Source organism: Tachysurus vachellii, chromosome 3 (assembly GCF_030014155.1).
Source record: "Tachysurus vachellii isolate PV-2020 chromosome 3, HZAU_Pvac_v1, whole genome shotgun sequence".
NCBI lineage: Eukaryota > Metazoa > Chordata > Actinopteri > Siluriformes > Bagridae > Tachysurus > Tachysurus vachellii.
In genome coordinates this window covers 15454034-15479573 of record NC_083462.1, presented here as the reverse complement: position 1 = coordinate 15479573, position 25540 = coordinate 15454034, and the positions used below count along the sequence as shown (strand labels likewise).

Genomic DNA, 25540 nt, shown 5'->3' with positions numbered 1-25540 from the left:
ACTTGGTTAGTTTTGTGCCTGTTCAATTTGAAAGGTAAAATATCATGTGGTGCAACCAGTCTCTGTATTCTTTAATTGGCTCTTTCTCCTCTTTTATTGTATAATTATTATATATATATTTTTATGCATAAAGATTACTTTTTTTTACTTTTTAATTTGTTTTGCATTTCTAATTTTAAGAATTTCATTTTAAGTAGTTGATTTAAACATTTTAAAAAATGTACATAATCTACATATTGCAATAATCTCCAATTTTAATATTTAAGTGTGTGGTCTTTTGTTTTATAGATTCTTTTGTAGAATCTAAAAACTAAAATAAAATAAAATATTCCTCATCACCTCAGTGTAACTGTCTTTACTACTATGTACTGAATAACAGTTTATTCTAAACTTTTGAAACTTTTGAGCCAGAGGTTCTTAATAAAACTGGTGGTCAGCAGGAGTCTGAACCCCAGTGGCATCTGAACCTCATGTTGCCATTGTGAACAATAGGGTTACAATACTGATGGGTTTTGGTAAATGAGTTATACATACAGTGTACAGTATGTGACAGTACAGTACAGTGACTGTTGACTTAAACACTTCAGAAGCTACACAGTTGGAGTTTGAAGCAGTGGCATGTTTCAGTTCTACACAATTATGACCTTCTCGAGTGAGGAGCAACAGTAAGTCCAACTAGATTCGATTTTTTTTCTCTTTTATTTATATCTCATTATATTTGACAGCAAAATTCTGCTTATCTTTTTATACTGTTCTCATGTTTTCATCACAAGAAAGCAGATTGTGCTCACAAAAAAAGCATAATTTTAAACTGCTAAATTAAGCCAATTTAAGACAATTTGCAGAGATTTGGTCATTGGATTCTTCATACTGACATTATAGAAGAATCCTATGAGATGTTTATTTGTATAATTACCATCAGTATTACTGTTTTCCTCTTTCTTTTGACTTGTTATTTTTTTATCTTATTGCACTTGATAGCAGAGGAAAAGGAAACATTATCTGATTATTATTTTAGACTTAAAATCAAATGCTTGTGTTTAGATTCTGCTGAAAAATTCTGTTTCAGACACGTCTACTAAAGAAAATGGAGGGAACACAGAGGCATCACCTACATCTCCATCCACAAGCTTGCTTTAAACCTTGAGGAACCTCAAGCAGACTGACTAAACATGCTTGTTTGCATGCTGACAATATTAGTCTTGTTCTTGGGATGGGAAGGGCATACTCTACTTTCCCTGTCAATCACAGAGACACTAGCCAATCATGTATATGAACACAGAAGGGTGGCCATCGCTTTTGTCTGATTGTGTTATTTTATGTTCCCACAAGTCACCAATTGGTGTTCCTGCTCTCAACATCTGGTGAATCTAGTGTTCAAGAGTTCCTAAAGTATACAAAATGTGTAAAGGTTGCCAGGTCTGAAACATCGTTTTAAATATTACTTTCATGTTTTTTTTTTTTACAAATCTTAGAAAGTGTAGGATTTAGATTATGCCCTGAAGTTTGTTATCATTTGCAAAGTGTGCAATAAAGATGACTGTTAATATAAGCAGAGATGTACATGACTAGAATGATACTCACAAAAGTGTTGGGATCCTGTGCCTGAATCCCTGGACGAGAATCACACTTGGGACTGTAATGCTCACAGAAGTCATAGGCTGCTTGAGGGTTGGAAGCAATCAGCAGCTGCTGGATGTCACCCTGTGGAGAAGCAGAACCCAATGATGAAGGATCTGTTGTTAAAATCCTCCAGGACCTTTAAGACACTAGCACTGTACTGTGGAAACCAGACACTAATAATGTAGGAATACGTTTAATTCCCATTCCATCATAAGTCAAACTATCTTCACATCTCCTAGAACAATGTTCCTGACCAGTCTTCATTCCTTTTAGCATTTAAGATATTTTGCCCCTTTTCAGTTTAGCTGTTAGACTTAAACTCCATTGTTTCTTGTTACAAACAGTAACAAGGCCTCCTTGCAAGTTAAGGCCTCCAGACCACAAGGGGCTACCAGGACTTTTTTAAATAGTATATGTTACACATGTGGCATCCACTGTCCCATTTACACCACTGCCCCGCATACAGCTGACAAAATGTACATCAAAATAACTACATTATACAATAAACTATTACAAAAACTCTTAGGATCAGCAATTTCTCTTTTATTAACCCTCTGGAGTCTGAGGGTATTTTTAGGGCCTGGAGAAGTTTTGTCATACCCTGACATTTGTGCTTTTTTCAGTTACTTATAAAGACATAAATGGCTAAAGTCTAATATCACTGTAATCAGCACAAACTGGACTACAATAATATGTAAGCAGCATGTATGTACATGATTGTGTTTTTGAGAAAACAATGTTTATGCATGGTTAGTGAAAAATTAAATATTTTAAATCACTTGAATAAGGCCATAAAACACATACAGAACATCGGTTCACAAGACTTTTGAGAACTGGATCTTGTAGCCTAGAGTTTTTGCTTCAAAATTATGTGAAAGTCATCTTGTTTACTCGCTCACAGAAAACAATATATTTATTTAGATTTTCTAAGACACTTTTTGTTTGCAAAGGGCATATGCGAGTAGGCGTCAACTATCATGAATATTAATGTGATTCACACCTGAGAAGACAAAAGCCCGCATAATGAGCCTTTCAGGCAGGTATGTGACTGAGAGAGGAGTTACAAGAAAGAATGCGAGGACAAAATAAATGTGCATTTTTTGTTTGTAGTTTATTTAGAATATGTAACTATCACACAAAATCCCTTTAGAAGTTAGTAATAACACAGAAGACACAATCAGGAAGCCCACTAACCTACTCTGTCACATAGTACCCAGAATTGAACAGTTATACATCTTTGTGCCACTCTAGGAAACGGTTCCTTTTCAGCTGAACACACAAGTGAACATCACATGCCTGGCATTTCCAAGTAGTGTCCTGCCTCTTACCATGCTTTGCTTTGCAAAGCACACAGGTCCGGATTTCATGTACTCATTCCTGTGTCTAGGGAGCGTGTACGTGGTTACCTGAATCACCTCAGTTCATTTGCATATGAACAGCGCGCTCAGACGGAGGCGGGAACTCATTATCTATAATGAGGCGAAACAGGAGAAACTGGACCACTCCTTACTTTCATACGGATTACATAAAAATAGATTATTTGTTTTTGACTTGAATTTGTTAATTTAAAAGTAGACATTTCAAGCTTTTTATGCATATATTTATCTTGTATTTGAGGCAAGTATTCGCTGAGATCCGGGTTGTTTTATTTATGTGTGTGTGAAGAGTGGTGACCGAGACCGAGATGGCAGAGAACGCAGTCTGTTTATTTTCTACAAAAGCACAGTGTTTTGTTGTTATTATGTGTGTATACAAATAAAAGTAGACCCTTTACAGATTCGATTGATGCATTGATCTTGTCTGTACGATCTAAACTGAAAGTGTAATTTAAGTTCTTTTCGGCCTTTTATTGATTACTGATTATTGATTGAGACTATTTTATTGATATCAGCTGATACATTGTTTATTAATATGGTCATTATAATGGAGGCTTCCTACTGTTTATAATGTAGAAAGTGTATACAAAAACTGTGTTATATAAATCATGTGTTTCAAAGTTAAATACACTTCTTAACATTCCTTCTTCTCGTTTTCGTTCTGATCACATGGTACACGAGTTTTAACTGGTCTTATGGTTTTCATAGGATCGTCTCAGAATTCATCTTTAAATTGTGTAACTTGGGTGAAACATTTTTGGCTGCTTTCTCTAAGCTTCTCAGTACACATTTCTGGAATTTTGGCCCATTCCTCCAGGCAGAACAGGTGTAACTGAGTTAGTTGTCCTTGGAGGTATGTTTGGGGTCACTGTAGATTTAAAAGAATGATTTTACAACCAAACTTTAACTTCCTGGCTGATGTCTGAAGATTTTACTTCATGTCCACATAATTTTCCTTCCTCATGATGTCATTTGCTTTGTGAAGTTCACCAGTCCTCCTGTAACAAAGCACTACCACAACACCATGCTGTCACACCATGCTTCACTGCTGGGATGGTGTTCTTCAGCTGGCAAATTCAACCTTTTTAATACTTGTCCAGCATCTTCACAAGGTCTCCTACTGTTGGAGTGATTTGCAATTTTATTCCAAACTATGTCCATCCCAGGAGACAGAGTGCATCTCCTTCATGAGTGGTATGATGGCTGTGTGGTCCCATAATATATATTGGGATATATATTATACTGTATATATTATACTGACGGCAGCTCATTCTTACATAATAAAAGGTTTTTCAGAATTGGGGGTTTTTGTTTGTCCACCTGCCTCTTGAGGATTGACCACAAGTTCTCAAAGGGATTACGTTCTGGGGAGTTTCCTGGCCATGGACCCAAAATTTTGTTGTTTTGTTCCTCGAGCCACTTAGTTATCAATTTTGCCTCAAGGTTGCTCCATCATGCTGGAGATGGCATTGTTTATCAGCAAACTGTTCTTGGATGTTTGGGAGAAGTTACTCTCGGAGGTCCTTAGGCAAAATTGTCAGTGAGCCCAGTCCCTTGTCTGAGACACGACCCCACATATGAATGGTCTCAGGATGCTTTACAGTTGGCATGACACAGGACTGATGGTATCGCTCAGCTTTTCTTCACTGTTTTTTTCCGGATGCCCCAAACAATTGGAATATTCCAGAGAAAATGACTTTACCCCAGTCATCAGCAGTCCAATCTTTGTACCTTTTTCAGAATATCAGTCTGACCCTGATGTTATTCCTGGAGAGAACTGCCTTCTTTGCTGCTCTTCTTCACACCAGGACATCCTCCAAAAGTCTTTACCTCACACCTGCCTGCTGCCATTCTTGAGTAAGCTCTGCGTTGGTGGTGCCCCGATCCCACAGCTGAACCAACTTTAAGAGACGGTCCTGGCGCTTACTGGACTTACTTGGGTGCCCTGAGTTCTTGACCTGATAAATGGTTGATTTAGGTACAATCTTATTAGCAGCAATATCCTTGCCTGTGAATCCCATTTTGTGCAAAGCAATGATGACTGCATGTGTTTCCTTGCAGGTTACCAGAGGAAGAACATTTCAAGCACCACCCTGCTTGAAATGTTCTTCCCAGCATGATAGAGTGATGTCCAGCCTTGTCCTGGTCAACACTCTCACCTGTGTTATTTTCATGGCAAAGAGGGATTATTTGCAATTCATCCAATTACACTTCATAACATTCTGGAGTAAATGTAAATTGCCATCATAAAAACTGAGGCAGCAGACTTTGTGAAAATTAATTTTAGGTGTTATTCTCAAAGCTTTGGCCATGACTGTATATTGTATTTATATCTAACAGAAGCTCATATGTGACACCTCCACATATCCAGCAGAGGGCTACTTCCCTACTACTGCATACACACACTACACACACTAGATATTCCAGAGGAAACTTTACAGACACAGGGAGAAGGCACTGGCAGTAACACAAACTCTCAGTCACATAAGCTATGAGGTGACAGCCCAAACCTCAACCCACTGCACTGAGCAGATTCTCCAATAAATGTGTTTATATTGATACTTGACAGCCTAGAGCAATTTTTTTTTCTTTATTCATCTCAAGAGTCTGTCTTCATGTCAGGAAATTAGCAGATAGATATCGGGCGGATAGTCGGGCAGAAACCTCGTATGTCCAAATTTTGTCAATGTCTTCAAAACACTGGGCTCAAAGAAAAAAAAATCTTGACCCCCGCTAGTTCTGGTGCTCGTCTGAGGACAGGAATTTAGCGCAAGTCAATCCATTGCAACGCAGACTAAACCCTGTGCACTGCAGATAAGGTACGGCGTTTTTTTAATTTCATGAAAAATAACGGTTTTGGAGATACGAGAATTCCGCCTGACAGCGACGATATGATATTTGGCATGCATGGTGTTGCGAATCAACAAAGAGGTTTAAATTCAATGTACAAGCAATTCCAACTGACCTGGAAGACTTCGTTATCCAACAGGCGAGTACCAAAGATAGTGATGCCTTTGTTGTCCACCACTGGTTTGTTACTTCTTGGAAGGGGTTTTGTTATCTGCTTCTTGCAGTCAATGAGAAGGGTAACATTTTTCTTCTGTACAGAGATAGCAATGCGGTGCCACCTACGGGGTTGATGGAGGAGAAAGAGATGAGGGAACAGTGTCAAGCTAAGATGTCTAAATTTTGCAGGGCAATGCTTTGCTTAAAGTTAAAGGACAATAAGGACATTGATTAAATATCTTCTAAAAATTTGTGAGCTCTCATCACACTTCACTGTTGGCGTAATGACGTAACGTGTGTTTTCATGAGTTGTAGTCATTAGTTTATGCCCAGCTTTCTAGCTATATTGTTAAATCAGCTAAATGACTGAGTCTGTGAGCTGAATGTTTTCTCATGCCGTATAGTGTATGCACTATGCAATGTTGGGCAACAATTAGTGAAGCAAATTGAATTAGCTTGTAAGTAATTGAGAAATTAGATTAAAGCTACACAGAAAACACCATCATTATTCTCCTTACTGCTTTTGATTAGCTAAATAATAGTTAGCTGCAGCCCTACAGATAAATATATGCATATTGTGATTGCTTTCTGAGTGGTTTGGTTACTGACTTGCCATCAGCCAGGTTGATGCCTTTGAATGACGGGTATTTGTCTGGAGGAGGCATGCGGCTCTGGTCCTCATACAGGAAAATAGGGGAGCGTCCCAGCTCCAGACCCAGCTGCTGCACGCCCTGTTCACTGTAGATGGACAATAGGAAGGCTTGAAGCCCAGCCTTGGCCTTCACTGTGGTCATAATGGAGAAGTTCTCTGGGAAACGACCTTGTGGAAAAAGAAAAAGATTTAAAGAAATACCAAATACATGTATGAAGATGTGATGAAGGAAGGAGTGGAAGAGACGATTGTGAGTTATGAAGCAGGACTAAAAAGCCATTTAATAAATACCTATAACCCTAAAATTCTTAACAATTAATCAATCTGAATATATTATCAGCAACATCTGTGATTGACAGGTGAGAGACCGTATGCCCCTCCCACACACACACACACACATAGGCCAAATAAATATTTAATAAAAATAATTATGCTGGTTGGAGTGTTTCTGAGAGCATGATGGCTTGCTCTGGAAAACACTCATTTAACAACTAATTAGCAGCCATTTCTCATCAGTAAAGTGGTTCTGAGTAACTTTTTCTGTGAGTGTTTCTTCACATCTTCTGGGATTCTTCTGAGTGCCGAAGCCTTGATCTTAAAAAGAAAGGGATCTCACTGTGAACAGATCGATCCTGTACAAAAGCAAAAGATGCAACAAGGTGAAGTTCATCATCAACACCAAGAACAAGACATCCCTCCAAAACTGACGAAATGATACGATGAAAACTTATCACAGAGGCTGCTGAGGGACCTACAGCAACATCTGGAACATACAGCAGGAACATCTGACGAGTACTGATCCCTCCCTGAATTTAACTACAATCTCTCATATTCTTCACAAAGAATTTATTCATCTTACATCACAAAAAGCGTGTATTCTTAACACGGGTGTGTAAACTTTTGAACGACGATGTAGGACTCGTGTGACTGTAAAGTTTGGTGTTGCAGAATGACATTAAATATAATTAATTCACAATTGTACAGTTTGAACCATAATAAGTCATAAATCTTGAGGCATGGATTTATAGAGTAACCTCATAATTCATAGCAGGTGAGAATCAGCAACACCGTCAGCCAGCGTTTACTCTATAAGCTTCTTCTGAGACACAAATTTCTAGACACAGTATAAACGTATATGGACACCCGGCTACTTGTTACTTGTTGTTCCAACTAGATGTTGGATTGTGGCTGTGAGGATTTGTGTTCCTTCAGCTACAAGATCATTAGTGAGATCAGACACTGATGTGGTAAGAGTGAGGAGGTCTGGGGTTCAGTTGGTGTTCCAGTTCATCCCAAAGGTGTTCAGTGGGTTTGAGTCAGAGTTGGGTTGTTATGGTGTTAACACACCTTCTTCATGGTGTCTTCATACACCACTCCAGCTCATGCTCGGCATTGCGAAAAGTGATCTTCGGCTTATTTGCAACAGACATGAAACCCCTATCATGAAGCTCCTGATGCCCAGTTCATGTGCAAGTGTTACTTCCAGAGCTCTGTAGTGGGTGATGTAACAGAGGATTGCAGGTTTTTATGCACTTCATGCTTCAGCACTCAGGCGGTCCTGCTCTGTGCTCCCATTTCAGACTAATAGCACTTACAGCTGACTGGGGCAGATCTAGCAGGGCAGAAACTTCTTGTGGTAACATAAGCACCCTATGACAGTGTCACAATTATCTCCTCAGTACCACTCATTCCACTTCCAGTGTTCATCCTCAGAGACTGCACGCCTATGTGATTGATTTGATTCATCTGTTCATAATAATGGATGTGATTGAAACAACGCAGGAGGAGGAGGTGCACATACTTTTAATTAAACAGTGATCCTAATAGATTTCATTTAGCGCATTTGTTCAATGAGATCTTTGCATTTCAATCTGGAAACCGTCTTGAGGTCTTGGAGTCCTGATCCTGTGGGCTTCAGACGTGGTTGTCATTTTTAACCACTAGATGAAAAATGTATTCTCTGAGGCTAAACATCTGATAAATAACAACTTCGTGCAAATTATTACTTAAAAGTTGTAAGTAGTATTTCTACAGAACCTAAAAGTGTACCGTGTTGAGTACAGAATCAGGACTTTCTGAAGATTAACAGTTGTTGAATGGACAATAAAAATGTCACCTACCTACCACAAATCAGTTGGCTTCAAGGCCACAAATTTATATATAAATTATATATATTTATTTATATATATATACAAATAGAATATAATATGTCTGTTGGTGAATAATATTTGCTCTGGTGTTAATAAGTTGGTACCTGGGAAGAGCTGCTTGGTTGGAGCAGAGATCTGGGCCTTTTTACTGATGCGGTACGCATGATCAGTACCAGTGTGCTGAGAGACACAAAAGCCTGGAACCTTCTGGACACCTTCAGGGAGTGAAGGAAGCTGGAGAACCCGCAAAACATCAACTGGGTCTATGGATACAGAGAAGCAAAGAATGAGTAAAAATTCACAGCAGTAACTGATTACATTAAAAAAAAAAGTTCATCAGAAGAGATTTTGGTCGTTCATTACACATCTACCATTAGAAAAAGTTTTAATTCTTTAATTGTGTCAGAACTGTGTATAGAGTTGTGACAGAGGGAATTCATTCATCTGCAGCAGGGAAACTGAACCAGACGAACTGAGGAACCTTCTTGAAGAGTAAGGAAGCTATGTTTACATGATACACTTAGGAATCATGTCTCAAATATTCATTTCCTCATGATCAATGTCATCTGAGAGATAACTGAGAAAATTCAACCATATTTAACATTGATATAAAACTAAAATGACTTTCAGGCCAAAATGATTCTAATCAATTCAGGATTTGATTATTATACCTGTGTCCATGTACGACCCAAAATATCTGGAGTGAAGATGAAACCGAGAGCAACAGAAAGAATTTTATTGAAATAACTTGCAGGAAATAGGATCTATAACACTTAATCCAGAGAGAATTTCTCATGAACTATTAATGTTATGTTTTTAAAACTTAAGAACATGGTTATATTATTATTTAATTTCAAATATTAAAAAAAACACATGCTTTTTAATGTGTCAGTGTCAGTAATTAGAGAGCATAAGGATTCAAACTCAGCAGCCGGTTATTACAAATCACATCAGCAATGTTTTAAAAATCCACTCAACAGTAGAATCCTACATCTGAGAATAAACCAATCAACAAGAAATGCACGGGTGTGAGGACCTCCTAACCACTGAGCCCACTATACATCATAATGTCCTTCAGCTAAATAATAATTAAACTCTGCCTACAGTTCACTTCAGTAATTTCACCCTAGAGCTTCATGACTATTCTGTAAAAGCACAAGCTACACTTGGTGTAATCCTTTACACTGATCTAACCATCATGTACTGTATCTCCCATTTGTGGATGAGTTCAAACTAGAATACACAAGCCTTCAGCATGATGCCAGTGATTTACAAATCACAGGGTTTTTCACGTCCTTATAATAGACGTTTACTAAACTGTTCCCTGAACACACACTTTTTTTTTTTTTTACATCAAACTGCTCTACTAGATTCTCCAGACATTCGGCTCAGTATTCAAGCCACTGATCAGTGTTCTGTCTCGCTCTCTATCAAAAAATCATTCTAGTGCACTAAAAACGTTTAAATAAACATTAAAACAACGTATGTTCCTTTAATGGAAATGTACTGTGATGTGTAGTACTGTCGAAGATCTCACATAGGTTCGAATTTAGGATTAATTACTTAAGTGCTTAATAAATGTAGTTTCTCATCTAAAAAAGAGAAATGTTTGTGTGAAATCAAGTTATTTGTATTTGCTATGTTTTATTGCAGTGAATCACAAATCTGCATGCACACACATGCACAAATGCACACAAAGGCCATATTACACAGATTTAATTTAAAGACAGTGAACTCACAATGTGCTTTTAATCTAAAACACCGCTACATGGTCTCATTATACTGGTAATATGTTTAGAGTGAGAGCTTCTTTTTGTTTTGTTTTCTTCTTTTTTCTCTCCTCTGAAGTTCAAGGCTTATACATATATATATATATATATATATATATATATATATATATATATATATATATATATATATATAGTGTGTGTGAGAGAGAGTGTGTGAGAGAGTGTGTGTCTACTCTGTATCATTATTAAATATTGTATACAACACATTCATTCATTCATTCATTCATTTTCTACCGTTTATCCAAACTACCTCGGGTCACAGGGAGCCTGTGCCTATCTCAGGTGTCATCGGGCATCAGGGTAGGATACACCCTAGACGGCGTGCCAACCCATCGCAGGGCACACACACACTCTCATTCACTCACGCAATCACACACTACAGACAATTTTCCCAAGATGCCAATCAACCTACCATGCATGTCTTTGGACCGGGGAGGAAACCGGAGTACCCGGAGGAAACCCCCGAGGCACAGGGAGAACATGCAAGCTCCACACACACACAAGGCAGAGGCCGGAATCGAACCCCCAACCCTGGAGGTGTGAGGCAAATGTGCTAAACACTAAGCCACCATGCCCTTGTGTGTACAACACATTTCTTCTCATTTTCTCCTCTGATTAAGAAGCTCTTAAAACTCTTAAAATTCCTCCTCACTACTGCTAGCACTTTTTGACCTTTAATGGGTTAAGATGCTTTAGGAATAACTTTTATCTTTACTCGTATCTTCTCTTTCATTTTAAGGGGAAACTCCCACATTTCTAAGAATTTTCATAGTATTTTGTCACTAAGTATTTGAACCTCTTTACAATAAGACACCATGAATAAGGGCCCTGTTCTCCTGCATCCCTGTGTAGTATGAACAGAACAGAACATGGATGGATGTGAGGGTGGCGCTATTATGGATCTCCCCCTGGTGGTGTCCCAGAGCTATTACACCAGACAAGACAAATTAGATGGTAGTCTAGCAGACTACAAGATAAAGTATAAAGGGTGCTGGTAATGGGACCCAGTTTCAGACTCATGTGTGTCCCAGCAGCCCTTTGTAGGACATACAGTACTGCTCAAGCACAAAAACACTGACCACTCTAACCTTTCCTGACGGACCACCACACTTCAGGACAGTCCGTCAGTGGTCAAAACCAAAATGGGGAAATGATTTGTGTGTGAGGATGTGTAGGATGTGAGGAGGTGTGAGGATGTGTAGGATGTGGGGAGATGTGAAATGTGTGGAGGAGGTGTGAGGAGGAGGTGAGGAGGAGGTGTGAGGTGGTGTGAGATGTGAGAAAGTGTGAGATGTGAGGAGGTGTGAGGATGTGTAGGATGTGAGGAGATGTGAAATGTGTGGAGGAGGTGTGAGATGAGAGGTGGTGTGAGAAGGTGTGAGGTGTGAGGAGGTGTGAGATGTGTGGAGGTGTGAGGAGATGTGAGATTTGAGGAAGTGTGAGAAGGTGTGAGATGTGAGGAGGTGTGAGGTGTGAGGTGTGGGGATGTGAGATTTGAGGGAGTGTGAGAAGGTGTGAGATGTGAGGAAGTGTGAGATGTGTGCGGAGATGTGAGATTTGAGGAAGTGTGAGATGTGTGAGAAGGTGTGAGATGTGAGGAGGTGTGAGATGTGTGGAGGTGTAAGGAGGTGTGAGATGTGAGGAGGTGTGAGGAGGTGTGAGAGGTGTGGAGGTGTGAGATGTAAGGAGGTGTGAGGGGGTGTGAGATGTGTGGAGGTGTGAGATGTGAGGAGGTGTGAGGAGGTGTGAGATGTGTGGAGGTGTGAGGAGGTGTGAGATGTGTGGAGGTGTGAGGAGGTGTGAGATGTGAGGAGGTGTGAGGAGGTGTGAGGAGGTGTGAGATGTGAGGAGGTGTGAGATGTGTGGAGGTGTGAGGAGGTGTGAGATGTGTGGAGGTGTGAGGAGGTGTGAGATGTGAGGAGGTGTGAGGAGGTGTGAGATGTGTGGAGGTGTGAGGAGGTGTGAGATGTGAGGAGGTGTGAGGAGGTGTGAGATGTGAGGAGGTGTGAGGAGGTGTGAGATGTGTGGAGGTGTGAGGAGGTGTGAGATGTGAGGAGGTGTGAGGAGGTGTGAGATGTGAGGAGGTGTGAGGAGGTGTGAGATGTGAGGAGGTGTGAGATGTGTGGAGGTGTGAGATGTGAGATGTGTGGAGGAGGTCTTCAGTAAACAGTCTAATTAAAGTGCAGTAAACAATGTCATATGCATTTGAGAACTGATTATTCTACATTCCTGCAATACAAAAGTTGTCATGAGCACCTGCGAAACCTGTGAGTTTACTGAATCAATGCATCAGTGTGATTTGAAAACATTTGGTGTTTAATCAAATGAAAATAAAATACAAATACAGATTCTTAGTGTTAACACTTTATTGTAAAACACTGCCATGTATCTGTATTTGGTTCAAATGGCCTGAGAGAGATTTGTAAAGTTATTAAAGTGCATGTTACATTGCGAAAGACAAATGCTGCCCACTTCCTGTCACAGTCATGGATTTACTCAGTCATTTCCTGTTTATGTTGAATTGTGTTTCGGATTCTGAAGATTCAAAAGAAATGTTAACTAGATAATTAATGTAAATAAATAATAGACCGGAGCTTCATTTCCAAACACTGGCAGCTAATATGACGTATGAATATATTCTAAATATAAATCTAATATTTTGACATTTTATTATGTATCCTTAAATGAAACCAGTCTCTAAAATCTCTGTGTGACATGCCACATTCCCTCTTCGCCCGTTTCCCATTATCAAAAACACAGTTAAACACACATCAAATCCATCGTCATGTCTTTTCTACATTTATTAGAATTCTTAACCTTTCTTAAGACCTAAGAAAGTCTTAACCTGCTGCATCTTGGAAATGATTCATTTCTAAATGTTTGAACTCTACACTTATTTAAGCTGTTACAGTAAATATATTCATCCATCGTAAACATGTCTATTTTTTCCTAAATCATGATTATTGTTTTTGACATGATATAAGGAGGACACTGGCCACACCCCTTTATATGATGTCACATGTATTAGGTCATTGCTATCAAACACGTCCACTGATGTCCTAATATCCTGATATAGCCTTAAACTCAGCTTAACACTGCACACAGATCTTTTTATTTAAATAGCAAAAACCTGTGACTGTAATTTCAGAGCATTCCTTTAGGTGGACTCCAACATCTGCCTAGGTGTGAGCAGAGGTCTGAGGTCTGTAGAGCTTTCTAACAGTGACCCAGTCACACACAGCACACACAGTAAAGCATTCATCTTACTATTAAACTCTGGCTTTTCACGGGTGAAAAAAATGTGCTTTCCCCTGACGTTTGCGGTTACATAAACATAAGTGAACAAAGTACACACACACACACACACACACACACACACACACACACACACACACACACACACACACACACACACACATACTGGAGACACTAACTCTTTCACTCACTTCTCATAATAACCCATTCATTAAAGCTATACTTTCAAAAACACTTTGAAGCAGCAAACGCACCATTTTGTCATCTGGGGAATTTTTTTTTTAATTGCTTTGATTTCAATTTTTTTTAGCACAAATGAAATATTTGCATCATCAACGACAAAAAGAGTAATACACATTTATTTACCTGTTACATTCCAAGGTAATCAATTAACCTGTGCACAGAAAACAGGTTGTTGGGTTTTTTTTCTATAAAGTAACATAGGCATTAATTATCACTCTAATCTAGACACATAGTTGTGTATAAATTATATTGCAATTCTATTCATAAAAATATATATTGCTCCAGCACTGGTGCAGGACTTTTATTATTTATGTTGTCTTTAGAGGAAAAAACCTGTAGTTAAAAACACTTCTAGAGAAAATATTCAATTTTTTAATCCTAATCACAATTAACCAAGATTACAGTTAGGCCTGGTCTGATTTTATACTCATGCTTTATACACTAATTGGAGGCTGAAAAGTTGAGGACTGGTGAGTAAAAGCTGGATGTAATCCAAGTATGTTGTAGTTTAAACAGTTTAAGCTGTTCCATTTTGTCTAGTTCATTGTGTTAGTGACTGAAATCAACCTGTACAGCCAGCATCAGTAACCTGCAGCCAACCAGCACCGTCCTAGCCTCTGTCACCTCCTGGGATATCCGCATGCACCCAGGGGCTTTATCTCACACGTATGCATGTGATCTTTACACAGTTTAAAGAATAAGAAGGTGTTTTATTCGTATAGACACGATTTTAAAAATGCCATGCAATAGTCTCCCATAATCTCCACATGACAACATTAGAAATAAAGAAACAAACGCACGCGTAAAGGTGAGACAGATGCTGAGCGCTTCTGGATGAACAGATGATGCAGATGTTCATACATAAGAATCTGTCCAACAAAATACACCTTACCTGCTTGTGCCTGGAGAATTAGGCACAGGACGAACACAACACTTAGCAGGTGGGATAAAGGCTCTCGGATCCACGGTCTTCGTTTCATCCGAATATCCATAGTTTCCAAGCTTTGGTGATGCTACAAGGTAGAAAGAGCTTTTTTAACGCCGCGTTCTGTGCGCTGTCTAAAATATCGGATCTTATCATTCACCCACCTTTTTTTTCAACTTTTACATAAAACTTAGTAATTAAAGCTAATAAAGATGACGCTAAGGACCCATTGAGTCAGGAGGAGTGATAGAGAGAGCAGAGAGAAAGAGAGAAAGAGAGAGATTTTTGGATTCACACTTTCTCTCCCCCAGTCTCTCTTCCACTTCTTACTTTTACTCCCCGAAATGCTAGGAAGGATGTGTACGTGAGAGAGGGGGAGAGAGAGAGGGAGGGAATGAGAGAGAGAGAAAGAGAGAAAGTTGTTGGAGAAATGGTGGGAGGGATGGAGGGATGAAGGGAGGGAGGGAGAGAGGGAAGGTACACGCGTAACCACACTAATCACAGGCTAGAGACGAGCTCCAGAACAGACGCACTATTGTGTACAGTCTGTCCCAAAGCTTCCCCGTTTAACAGCCTTATTATTTCCTTGCACTAATCTGATTGACGCGAAATTGTACATTTCCTTATCTCACACACGTGAGAGGTGAATATTATCCCCAAACCATTAACCCTCATGTGTCCTTACATGTGAACATGAAGGTGAACAAATCTAATAATAATAATAATAATAATAATAATAATAATAATAATAATAATAATAATAAGGAATAATCCCAAAGTCACATGACCTGCACTACATGCTAGTATTATCTAAAAAAAAAATACACAACACATTAAAGGTTTCCACACACACACACACACACACACACACCCCCCGTTTTACGCTGTACTCACTAATAAATACCCAAAATACCCAGGATTACTTGCTCATCATGAGCTGGAGTTTCACACTACATTCCTAAACCCTGGGTGTATGTTCTTATTTGCACATTTGAGCTGTCAGCAACCATGATTGGATAAAAACAGCAGTTTTTAAATAACAGCTCGCCGCCTTTTGTCTGGTTTCTAAGCATCTAGTTGCAACATTCTGCCACTGCATCGTTTCGCAGTACAATGACACCACAACAGTGCTTTTAACTCTGCTTCACAGCAGGGTGTCATGATATATATTTAAATACATACACACTCATTCATAAACTACAGGCAATTTAAGCTACTGCGTGTCTTTGGACTCTGGACCCTGGATGAAAGCAACCCTGGAGGTGCAAACCTCAGGTGAAGATTCTGATGCCTCAACATGGACACCAAGCTGACAGGAGTAATGCTAGACAATAACAAAGAACCTCGAACCCAAGAGCAGCTGCTAAACTCTTGGCCTGTGGTCAGGTGACTCAAACAGAGGAAATACAAGAAGTTGGGACCAGTTCATTTCCAAACTGTAGAAGTTTAACAGTTTGGTGAATCTACAAAACAAAGCAAAAAAAAAAAAGGTTGGAAATGATTTGACTGAGATTTCCATTTATAAGACAGAGCTTACAGATTTTAGGAATGTTTCATGTTGTCTGATATCATTCTTTAATTTTGTACTGTTTTATTGTTCTTCGAAACTCATCACCCACTGTGAAGGCAGATATTCTGTGATACCTGGAATTTGCCGGGCATTTAGTGTCACCAGGAGCTTTAGTTATCTGTATACTGTAGCAGGTCCCAGGGTGCGGGACATTACAGGTAGGGTCTTTGGCAAGACTTACCCTTAAGACTGTCGGAGGTAACTCAGGGGCCTTTTGTCTGGCAGTTTAGTCTAAAACAGAGCCTGTTTTGCATGAACATTTTTTGCAAATTATGGCACCAAAAGTAAGTAATCTAAAAAAATTATGGTGAGTTGGTTATGTTCATCATGTTTGTTGTGCTGATGTAAGATGAATGCAAATACACTGAGGGGTGCTGGGAAAATCACACTCGGATTCGGACCACCGCCAAAGTGCCCTACTAAGTGTAAAATTGTCAGATATATTGATGTAATTTACAGCAGGACCTGGCGACTGAAGTGCTGGATGTTCAGGTAGTGCTCTGAAAACCATGTGGGCTTTATAGATGGAGCTGTTTTTGAGGGCAAATCTGGCCTTTCAACTCAGGAAGGTTCTGCTCTTCCGGGTGGATGAAAAATTTTTTTCAAACATAATTTTTGGTATCTATATCGGTTAAGGCTCTGTGTTACTGACCAGAAGACTGATCATTTCAAGCACCAGCATTGCCAAGCTGCCATTGTGCTCTGCGTTAAAGCCCTTAACTCTCCAGTGGGGTGTTTGACTGACTCTGCACTCTGATCCCAGCCTCCTAACAAGTTGCCAAATGCAAAGAAAAGAATTTTACTGTGCTGAAATGCCTATGTGACAAATAACGGCTTCTTCTCATGTCAAGGTATTAAGTTGAATCTGGTGTAGATTGAAGAAGACTGTGTGGAGAAGAATGGAGTTATTTTCCAGATAAAGTTCACTTAATGACACAGAAGGAAAGGCAGCAAGCAACACAACAGTCTGGAGGTTATAATAAAAGATGCACTATTTTATTTGAGCTATATCTCTCAGATTTGCAGGTACAGTAAGAGATGTTGTATTGTATATGTGCAAATGTGCATATCAAACAAGATGGAAATACATCAGTCTCATTATTCTGAAAGAACAGAGCAGCTGGGCAACACTCTCCAAAATCCTAGACAGTAAAGAGACACTGGTGTTTAAGATCAAAGCAGTTGGCATGCGGTTACTTAAGGAGGCTGTTTATAAAAACGTGGGAACTTGGAACATTCTGTGTATGACGTCTGAAGTAAAATGTATAACTAAAATAGACTGTAGCTACTAATTGGGGAAAATCTATTGAACTAACTTCATGTTAAATCTATTTGTTTGTAATTTGTTCTTGATTTCAGAATAAAACACTGGCTTTGGCTTGGAAAAATGATACGGAAGTGAATTTTAAATGCTTCTAATTTCATCCAGTACATCTGGGACCTTGCGTCATCCACAGTTTTTTTTTCTTACTAATTTTATATGTACATAACAAAACAATCCTGTGCCACAAACATTCGATGATATATGGTCCAGACAATGTTTGTGGTGCACATGTACCACAGGATTGTGTTAAAGTCACCAATGTTCCAGATTTCATCTTCTTATTCATACAAATCATACAGTTCATTTCAGGCGAAAAAAAAAGGATTTAAAAAAGATATAGCTTTCATATTTAAAAAGGAAACAAATTACAAATGAATAAACTTTAAATATGTATTCATTTGTCATTTTAACAGATTATTTAGGTGATATTACATGTGATATGCTGACAAAAAAGTATTAAAAAATAAGCTCTGATAGCTCTAATTCAACTTAAGGGCAAATCAACTAAATGACCAAAAGCATGGGAAAAGCCTATTGAACATACTGAACGTATATAGATATTTAATTCCTATTTTGGGGGCGTTACCAGGTGGAGTACACAAACGGAAAAGCAAAATATCACCACAGACAGACACTGCAAGGATTTGTGGCTAGCCTGGCTATTTAAGAATTGGACCTTGTAATTACAATAAAGCAGCCAAGAGTTCCTCACATGGTCTATATTTTACTGGGCAGGGCTGCAAACCATGCACACACCCTACAGTGTACCGAAATAGATGGAAAGCTTGCGAGCAGATACGCTAAATGTAAGTGTGTTGTATAATCTGCTATAGAACTAAATTACAGGTACAATATACACCAGAGCTGTGTGATGAAACACTTTAGGAGATGGTTTGGGATTCTGAACAATAAGCGAAGTTATATTAAATATTAAATATGTACAAACTCAATTATAAAATTAAATATTATTTCAAAAGGCAGCTGAAAAGTTATAAATGTTTTTAATTACACACTTTCATTCATCACATCATCCTATTAGTTTGGGTACTGGTCTAGTTTTAAGAAAGTGAAATTTAGGCCTGAACACTCTTGTGATGGCAAATAATGTGCTGAATAAAAGCTTTTGTGCTTTACTGTCTACCTGCAGGATATTTTAAATTGCTGAGACATGCTTTTCACACCCAACATAATACTGATATCTGCAGCTTGAACAAATGATTGTCGCTGAGATTTTGCTTTGCTAGGTCGTGTCCAGAAGACAAAGTGAGGTTATTTAATAAATTGAGGAGATTCGCAGTAACTCTGATCTGTTAAAAAGAGATTATAGGATGGTGTCACTCTCCATTCTGTTTTATAGTTTTAATGCACTTAATTATTTACTAATCAGGACTAAGCCTATGAGACAAACACACCTGAACCTATCAAACCTAGCATCAGTCAGGGGAGTGCTACTGCAATTTATCACTATATCCTAGGTACTACTCACAAATCAGGGTGATTATAAGGCTGGCGCAGTGGCTGGCATAGTGGCTGGTGTAGTGGCGGTGACATGGTGGTTAAGGCATTTGGCTATAGATCAGAAGGCTATGAGTTCAGATCTTGGCACACTGCCAGAATAAACCCCTTGAGGAAGGCTCTTAACCTTCATCTGCTCAGCTTAATTATAAGTTGATTTGGATCAAAGCATCTGTGAAACCCTTGGAAAGCAAATTTTCCTACAGTAATTTCCTAACTTATGTTACATGTAAAATTCAACCATACACAATACAACAAGACAATTAATAATGCTACCAGCACTATGCTTTACTCTGGGGATGGTGTTCTTTTAGACATGAAACTTCAGCCAGACTTTTAGATTGTGCCAAAGCCATAATAATCAGAATAGAGAACACATTTTGTCATGTTTACTGATTCTACACATTTCTTATGTTGTTTTTCAGTGAAGAATTTTCTCCTCACCTTCCATAAACAAGAGTGAGTATAGCGGTTGGTGAGATGGTGTCTGTTAAGGTTTACTTTCTTGAGTAACCTAAAATTCTGGCAAGTCAAGAAATGCCATGCAGATGGATGTTTACCCCAAAAGACAGAATGGTGTAATATTTAATTCAGAAAGTGCTTCAATAAAGTCTTAGTTTAGGGGGTGTGCATACTTATGCAACTAGGTTATTGTAACTTTTTTATTTTTCCTATTCTTCTCTAAATTGTCTATGTTGTTCTAAACTGATTTTCTCAAATTCTTTTAAATTGTATACATTGTAAATCACATTCTAACACACCCACACACATGCGCGCGCACACACACACACACACACACACACACACACACACACTGATCAGCTATAACATTAAAAGCACTGACAGGTGAAGTGAATATCATTGATTTTCTGGGTGTGACAGAAAGAAAGTGTGATATTCCTGGGAAGCTTGTGAGACACAAACAGGTGCACACACACTCACAAGCCTGGGCAGGTGTGTTGGCACTGCCAGGCATTTCCAGAATCAGTGTTTTCACCTGGTGGGGACTATTATCTGGATCTCACACTTCACACAACTCAGGCCTCCCCTAATCTAACAGGCAGGTACCACATATTGGTCAGTATGCAAGGGAGTACACAGTCCTTGGTACACCAAGTCCACCAAAGCCTGATTCAGTGAGTCGATTTGAAAGACTGTGTGCCATAAGCACTGTAGGCCATAAGGTCTGTATGAAATTAAGACTGTAGGCTATAAGGTCTATAATCCATAGGTTCTGTAGGATATAAGGACTCTAGGTCATAAGGACTATAGGTTATAAGGTATGTAGGCCATAAGGACTGTAGGCCATAAGGTCTGTAGGCCATGAGGTCTGTATAAAAAAAGACTGTAAGCCATAAGGTCTGCATGCAATAAGGGGTGTAGGCCATAAGGAAAGTAGGCCGTAATGTCTGTAGGCCATGAGGTCTGTATAAAAAAAGACTGTAAGCCATAAGGTCTGCATGCAATAAGGGGTGTAGGCCATAAGGAAAGTAGGCCGTAATGTCTGTATGCAATAAGGACTGTAAGCCATAGGGTCTGTAGGCTATATGGTCTGTAGGCCATAAGGTGTGTAGGATATTAGGTCTGTAGGCTATAAGGACTGTAGGCCATAAGGACTGTAAGCCATATTGTCTGTATGCCATAAGGACTGTAGGCCATAAGGCATGTGGGCCATAAGGACTGTACGCCATAAGGTCTGTATGCAATAAGGGGTGTAGGCCATAAGGACTGTAGGCCGTAATGTCTGTATGCCATAAGGTCTGTAGGCCATAAGGACTGTAGGCCATAAGGACTGTAGGCCATAATGTCTGTATGCCATAAGGACTGTAAGCCATAAGGTCTGTATGCCATAAGGACTGTAGGCTATAAGGTCTGTAGGCCATAAGGTCTGTAGGCCATGAGGTCTGTATACCAAAAGACTATAAGCCATAAGGTCTGTATGCAATAAGGGGTGTAGGCCATAAGGAAAGTAGGCCGTAATGTCTATATGCAATAAGGACTGTATGCCATAAGGACTGTAGGCTATATGGTCTGTAGGCCATAAGGTGTGTAGGATATGAGGTCTGTAGGCTATAAGGACTGTAGGCCATAAGGACTGTAGGCCATAATGTCTGTAGGCCATAATGTCTGTAGGCCACAAAGACTGTAGGCCATAAAGACTGTAGGCCATAATGTCTGTAGGCCATAAGGACTGTAGGCCATAAGGACTGTAGGCCATAAGGTCTGTAGGCCAGTAGAACTGTAGGCCATAAGGACTGTAAGCCATATTGTCTGTAGGCCATAAGGAGTGTACGCCATAAGGTCTGTATGCAATAAGGGGTGTAGGCCATAAGGACTGTAGGCCATAATGTCTGTATGCCATAAGGACTGTAAGCCATAAGGTCTGTATGCCATAAGGACTGTAGGCTATAAGGTCTGTAGACCATAAGGACTGTAGGCCATAATGTCTGTAGGCCATAAAGACTGTAGGCCATAATGTCTGTAGGCCATAATGTCTGTAGGCCATAAAGACTGTAGGCCATAAAGACTGTAGGCCATAATGTCTGTAGGCCATAAAGACTGTAGGCCATAAGGACTGCAGGCCATAATGTCTGTAGGCCATAAAGACTGTAGGCCATAAGGACTGTAGGCCATAATGTCTGTAGGCCATAAAGACTGTAGGCCATAAGGACTGTAGGCCATAATGTCTGTAGGCCATAAAGACTGTAGGCCATAAGGACTGTAGGCCATAATGTCTGTAGGCCATAAGGACTGTAGGCCATAAGGACTGTAGGCCATAATGTCTGTAGGCCATAAAGACTGTAGGCCATAAGGACTGTAGGCCATAATGTCTGTAGGCCATAAGCACTTTATGCCATAAGGTCTGTAGGTTGTAGGGACATTCGTACTCAAGCAGCAGTACATCTTCCTGAACAAGCCACATTCTTTTCTAGACTCTTTTATCACCTTTTTGAACAGATCTTTTGACCTTCACCTCTTCTCCAAGACAGCAGACTGCTCTTCAATTGGACTTTGCCAGTTGTGAATTCCACAGCGATCCATCCTCACATTTCAGCTCACCACTTCTACCGAACAATGCCACCAATATTATACTTTTATCACTTTCTTTTTAAGTAGATTTTTTCATCTGCTCCTTAGGTGAAGGTTGAGGGAGGATCACCTGAACTTTTACCAGAATTGAAATAGCTGCCAAAAAATCTTACTCTTAAAAGAACATTAAGCAAAGATAAAGCAACTGTCATTCATCCTGTAAACCTACCAAACATTCAGTTGTACATAGTAATCTTTACATTAAAGAATACTAAATACTTTCAATGGAATATCTTAGTGTGCAATTTAAGGGACTGTTCATTACAACAAACTCAAAAACTGCAGAAGGTTCGTCTGTGTGTTTGACATCTTCATCTTGCTGCACACTGGCAAACTGTACTAGAATAGCTGTCATGAAATTGCTAAATATTTCACAGGTCAGTTTGGAAGCCTGCAGGACAGGAATGTAGATGGTTTATAATGGATACTGATTTGATTCAGAATCGCTTTATTGCTAAAATGTAGGCTGGAATTTCAGTTTTGGTAACAGATTGTGCAAACAGGCAAGTGGGCAAGCATACAAACTTTGTTTGTTCATTTTAAACTATCTAAGGGTAAAATTTCTCTTTTAAAAATCTTCAAAAGCAACCTACAAACATGCTGAACTTACAAGTAAATGAACAATGGGTAAGTCGACAAAAAAAAGAATACAAATGTGCAAAAATTATGCAAACAATGCCACCTAGCTGCTACACCAGTACTTGCATGTATATTCATGTGTTAAGTTACATTTTCATGAAGGTGGTTAGAAAAATTCAAGATTTTCTTTCAGAATAAAGAATTCAACAGAGACATTGCATAATAATTCATGTGAATGAATAATGACAGAATAAAACAATTCTTAACAACGACGTGAATTTGAACAGTCGAGTAAAATACAGAAGGAGAAATTATAGGAATTTATAGAAAAGGGTGGAAGGAGGCCAAGAGGCATGTGAATGAAGCAAGGATATGAATGAGGGCCATTGATGGAAAGAGAGAGAGAGAGAGAGAGAGAGAGAGAGAGAGAGAGAGAGAGAGAGAGAGAGAGAGAGAGAGAGAGCTATTTACACAACAAGGTGACAGGAGGGTAGGGTCACTTTAGTTGACCTATTGACTGAGGTTGCAGTTTGGTTTTCAGTGAAGGGTATTTAGAGAAGTAAAAACAGTATATGAGAAGAATTTTCTGTAATACATTATGATTAGTTGTGATGATTTGGTCATTTCCATATATAATAAACAGCAGTTGCTGGAATCCGTTCAGCTTGGGTGTGCAGTCGTAACGCTGAGCATGTGCCGTGTCAGCACACCACACTACACAGCCTATGTTGGGAAAACAGCTCCATTTATAACCCCAGTGATTCTGGAGATTAAATTACACTTTTCAATGCCAATCTGAAGAGAACCACACACAGTATTGTAGATAAACCTCAGTCTGTGACTCCCTGTTAAAGAGCTAAATGCTCATACAGTCTAAGGTTTGATCTAGTGATAGGAACAGATATACAGTAGAGTTAGCCATAGAGCCAGTCTGGTCTCTGAGCAAACCCTTTATTCCTTTGTAGATCTGATTGTAGTATCTCAAGTTGTAAATGTGTTTCTGTTAGAATTAAGGTCTCAGGTAAGATACATTTGATGAGTCAAAAAGCATATCTAGTATCCAAATAAAACTCTACAGGTGAATTGGAAAGGGGAGAAAATAAAGACAGCTAAGACACGGTGAAGTAATGATCCAAAGCCATGCACACATGTAGAGTGTTTTTAGTTAAAAAGCCTGTATTTTATAAAGGATCCTCTGTCTCAGCAGCATTCTGAGTCCAGTAGAAGCTCTCAGAAGATTCACATCTCATTCACATCAATGTTCAGACAAACTATATAGTGACCTTGTAGATGAGGGTGGAGACATCCTGTTAGAGACCACACCCATTCACACCAATGTTCACACCATTCAATCTCATCCAAATGTGGTACAGCTAGAGCAAATTTACAAAGAAGAAGAAGCTGATAAAAAAAAAAAATCCAGAGACCTTGGAGCTATAATTCATAATTTAATTTATAATGTGCTGTTTCCCATCATCTGTTTTGTATATCATGGTACATTATTAATGTGTGTCTGTGTGAATGGAGTGGGAATTAAACTGGAAAATGAACAGCACATTGTGTTACCATCCAGCATGTGCACTATTTAGAGGCAATGGATTGTTTTTAAAATTAGTAACAGCAATTTAGCCCAAAAAAGAAGCTTAATTATGTCAAAGTGACTTAATGCTTAACAGAAGGCATTTTTGGGTATTTATAGAGTTGAGAATGAATATATAAGGATTTATGCCAAAGGCTTTCGAATGAAGAAATAACCATTAATAATAAGAAAATAATACATTCTTTGTACTAACGACTCTTTATCTCTAGAGTAGTAGAAATGTACTGTGCTGATGAGTCTTGAGCAGAAAAACACAAGACTCCTACATGAAGGGTTTTGTTGTTGTTATTCACTGTTTACAGCTATATATAAATATATATAAATATATGCAGTGAGTCTCAGTGCATATATAAGTTCAGAAGCTCAGGTTGGATTTTCATGCCTCAAAGGAGAGAGAGGTGTTTGTCTCTATGTGTGTGTGTGTGTGTGTGTGTGTGTGTGTGTGTGTGTGTGTGTGTGTGTGTGTGTGTGTGTGTGTGTGTGTGTGTGTGTGTGTGTGTGTGTGCGTGTGTGTGTGTGTGCGTGTGTGTGTGTTTGGAATGGGTAAACAAGGGTTTGAGTGTTCTGATCACTCTGAACTGAGGCATGGGTGTTTCCCCCTTACAGCCCTGAGTAACTCAGTGTATGGTGCACTTAATGGAATGTCTGAGTTTGATTTGTTTCAAACTTCTTGCTATGTATATCATTATATATTATATTCATCAAACCATTTAGTGACCTTGTTCCCTGTACATGGGGTGTGTCTTCCTTTTAGAGACCACACCCATCACATCAGCAGTACTTTTCAGTCTAATTGGACTTAAAACATGCCATCAAATTACCTTCCAGTGGATAACAGAGCC

At 39.1% G+C, this 25540-nt stretch overlaps 1 protein-coding gene across 1 annotated transcript in view; it reads right to left on the bottom strand.

The window, feature by feature from the left end:
* Window positions 1-15316, bottom strand: part of col11a2 (collagen, type XI, alpha 2) — a 49941-nt gene extending 34625 nt beyond the window's left edge. The window contains exons 1-6 of the mRNA XM_060865977.1: window positions 15185-15316; window positions 14988-15108; window positions 8912-9070; window positions 6615-6825; window positions 5965-6127; window positions 1585-1704 (exon numbers count right to left, since the gene is read on the bottom strand). Coding sequence (XP_060721960.1) covers window positions 1585-1704; window positions 5965-6127; window positions 6615-6825; window positions 8912-9070; window positions 14988-15087 — 753 coding nt within the window. The 5' untranslated portion in view covers window positions 15088-15108; window positions 15185-15316. The remainder of the gene's footprint in view (window positions 1-1584; window positions 1705-5964; window positions 6128-6614; window positions 6826-8911; window positions 9071-14987; window positions 15109-15184) is intronic.
* Between the last annotated feature and the right edge of the window lie 10224 nt (window positions 15317-25540).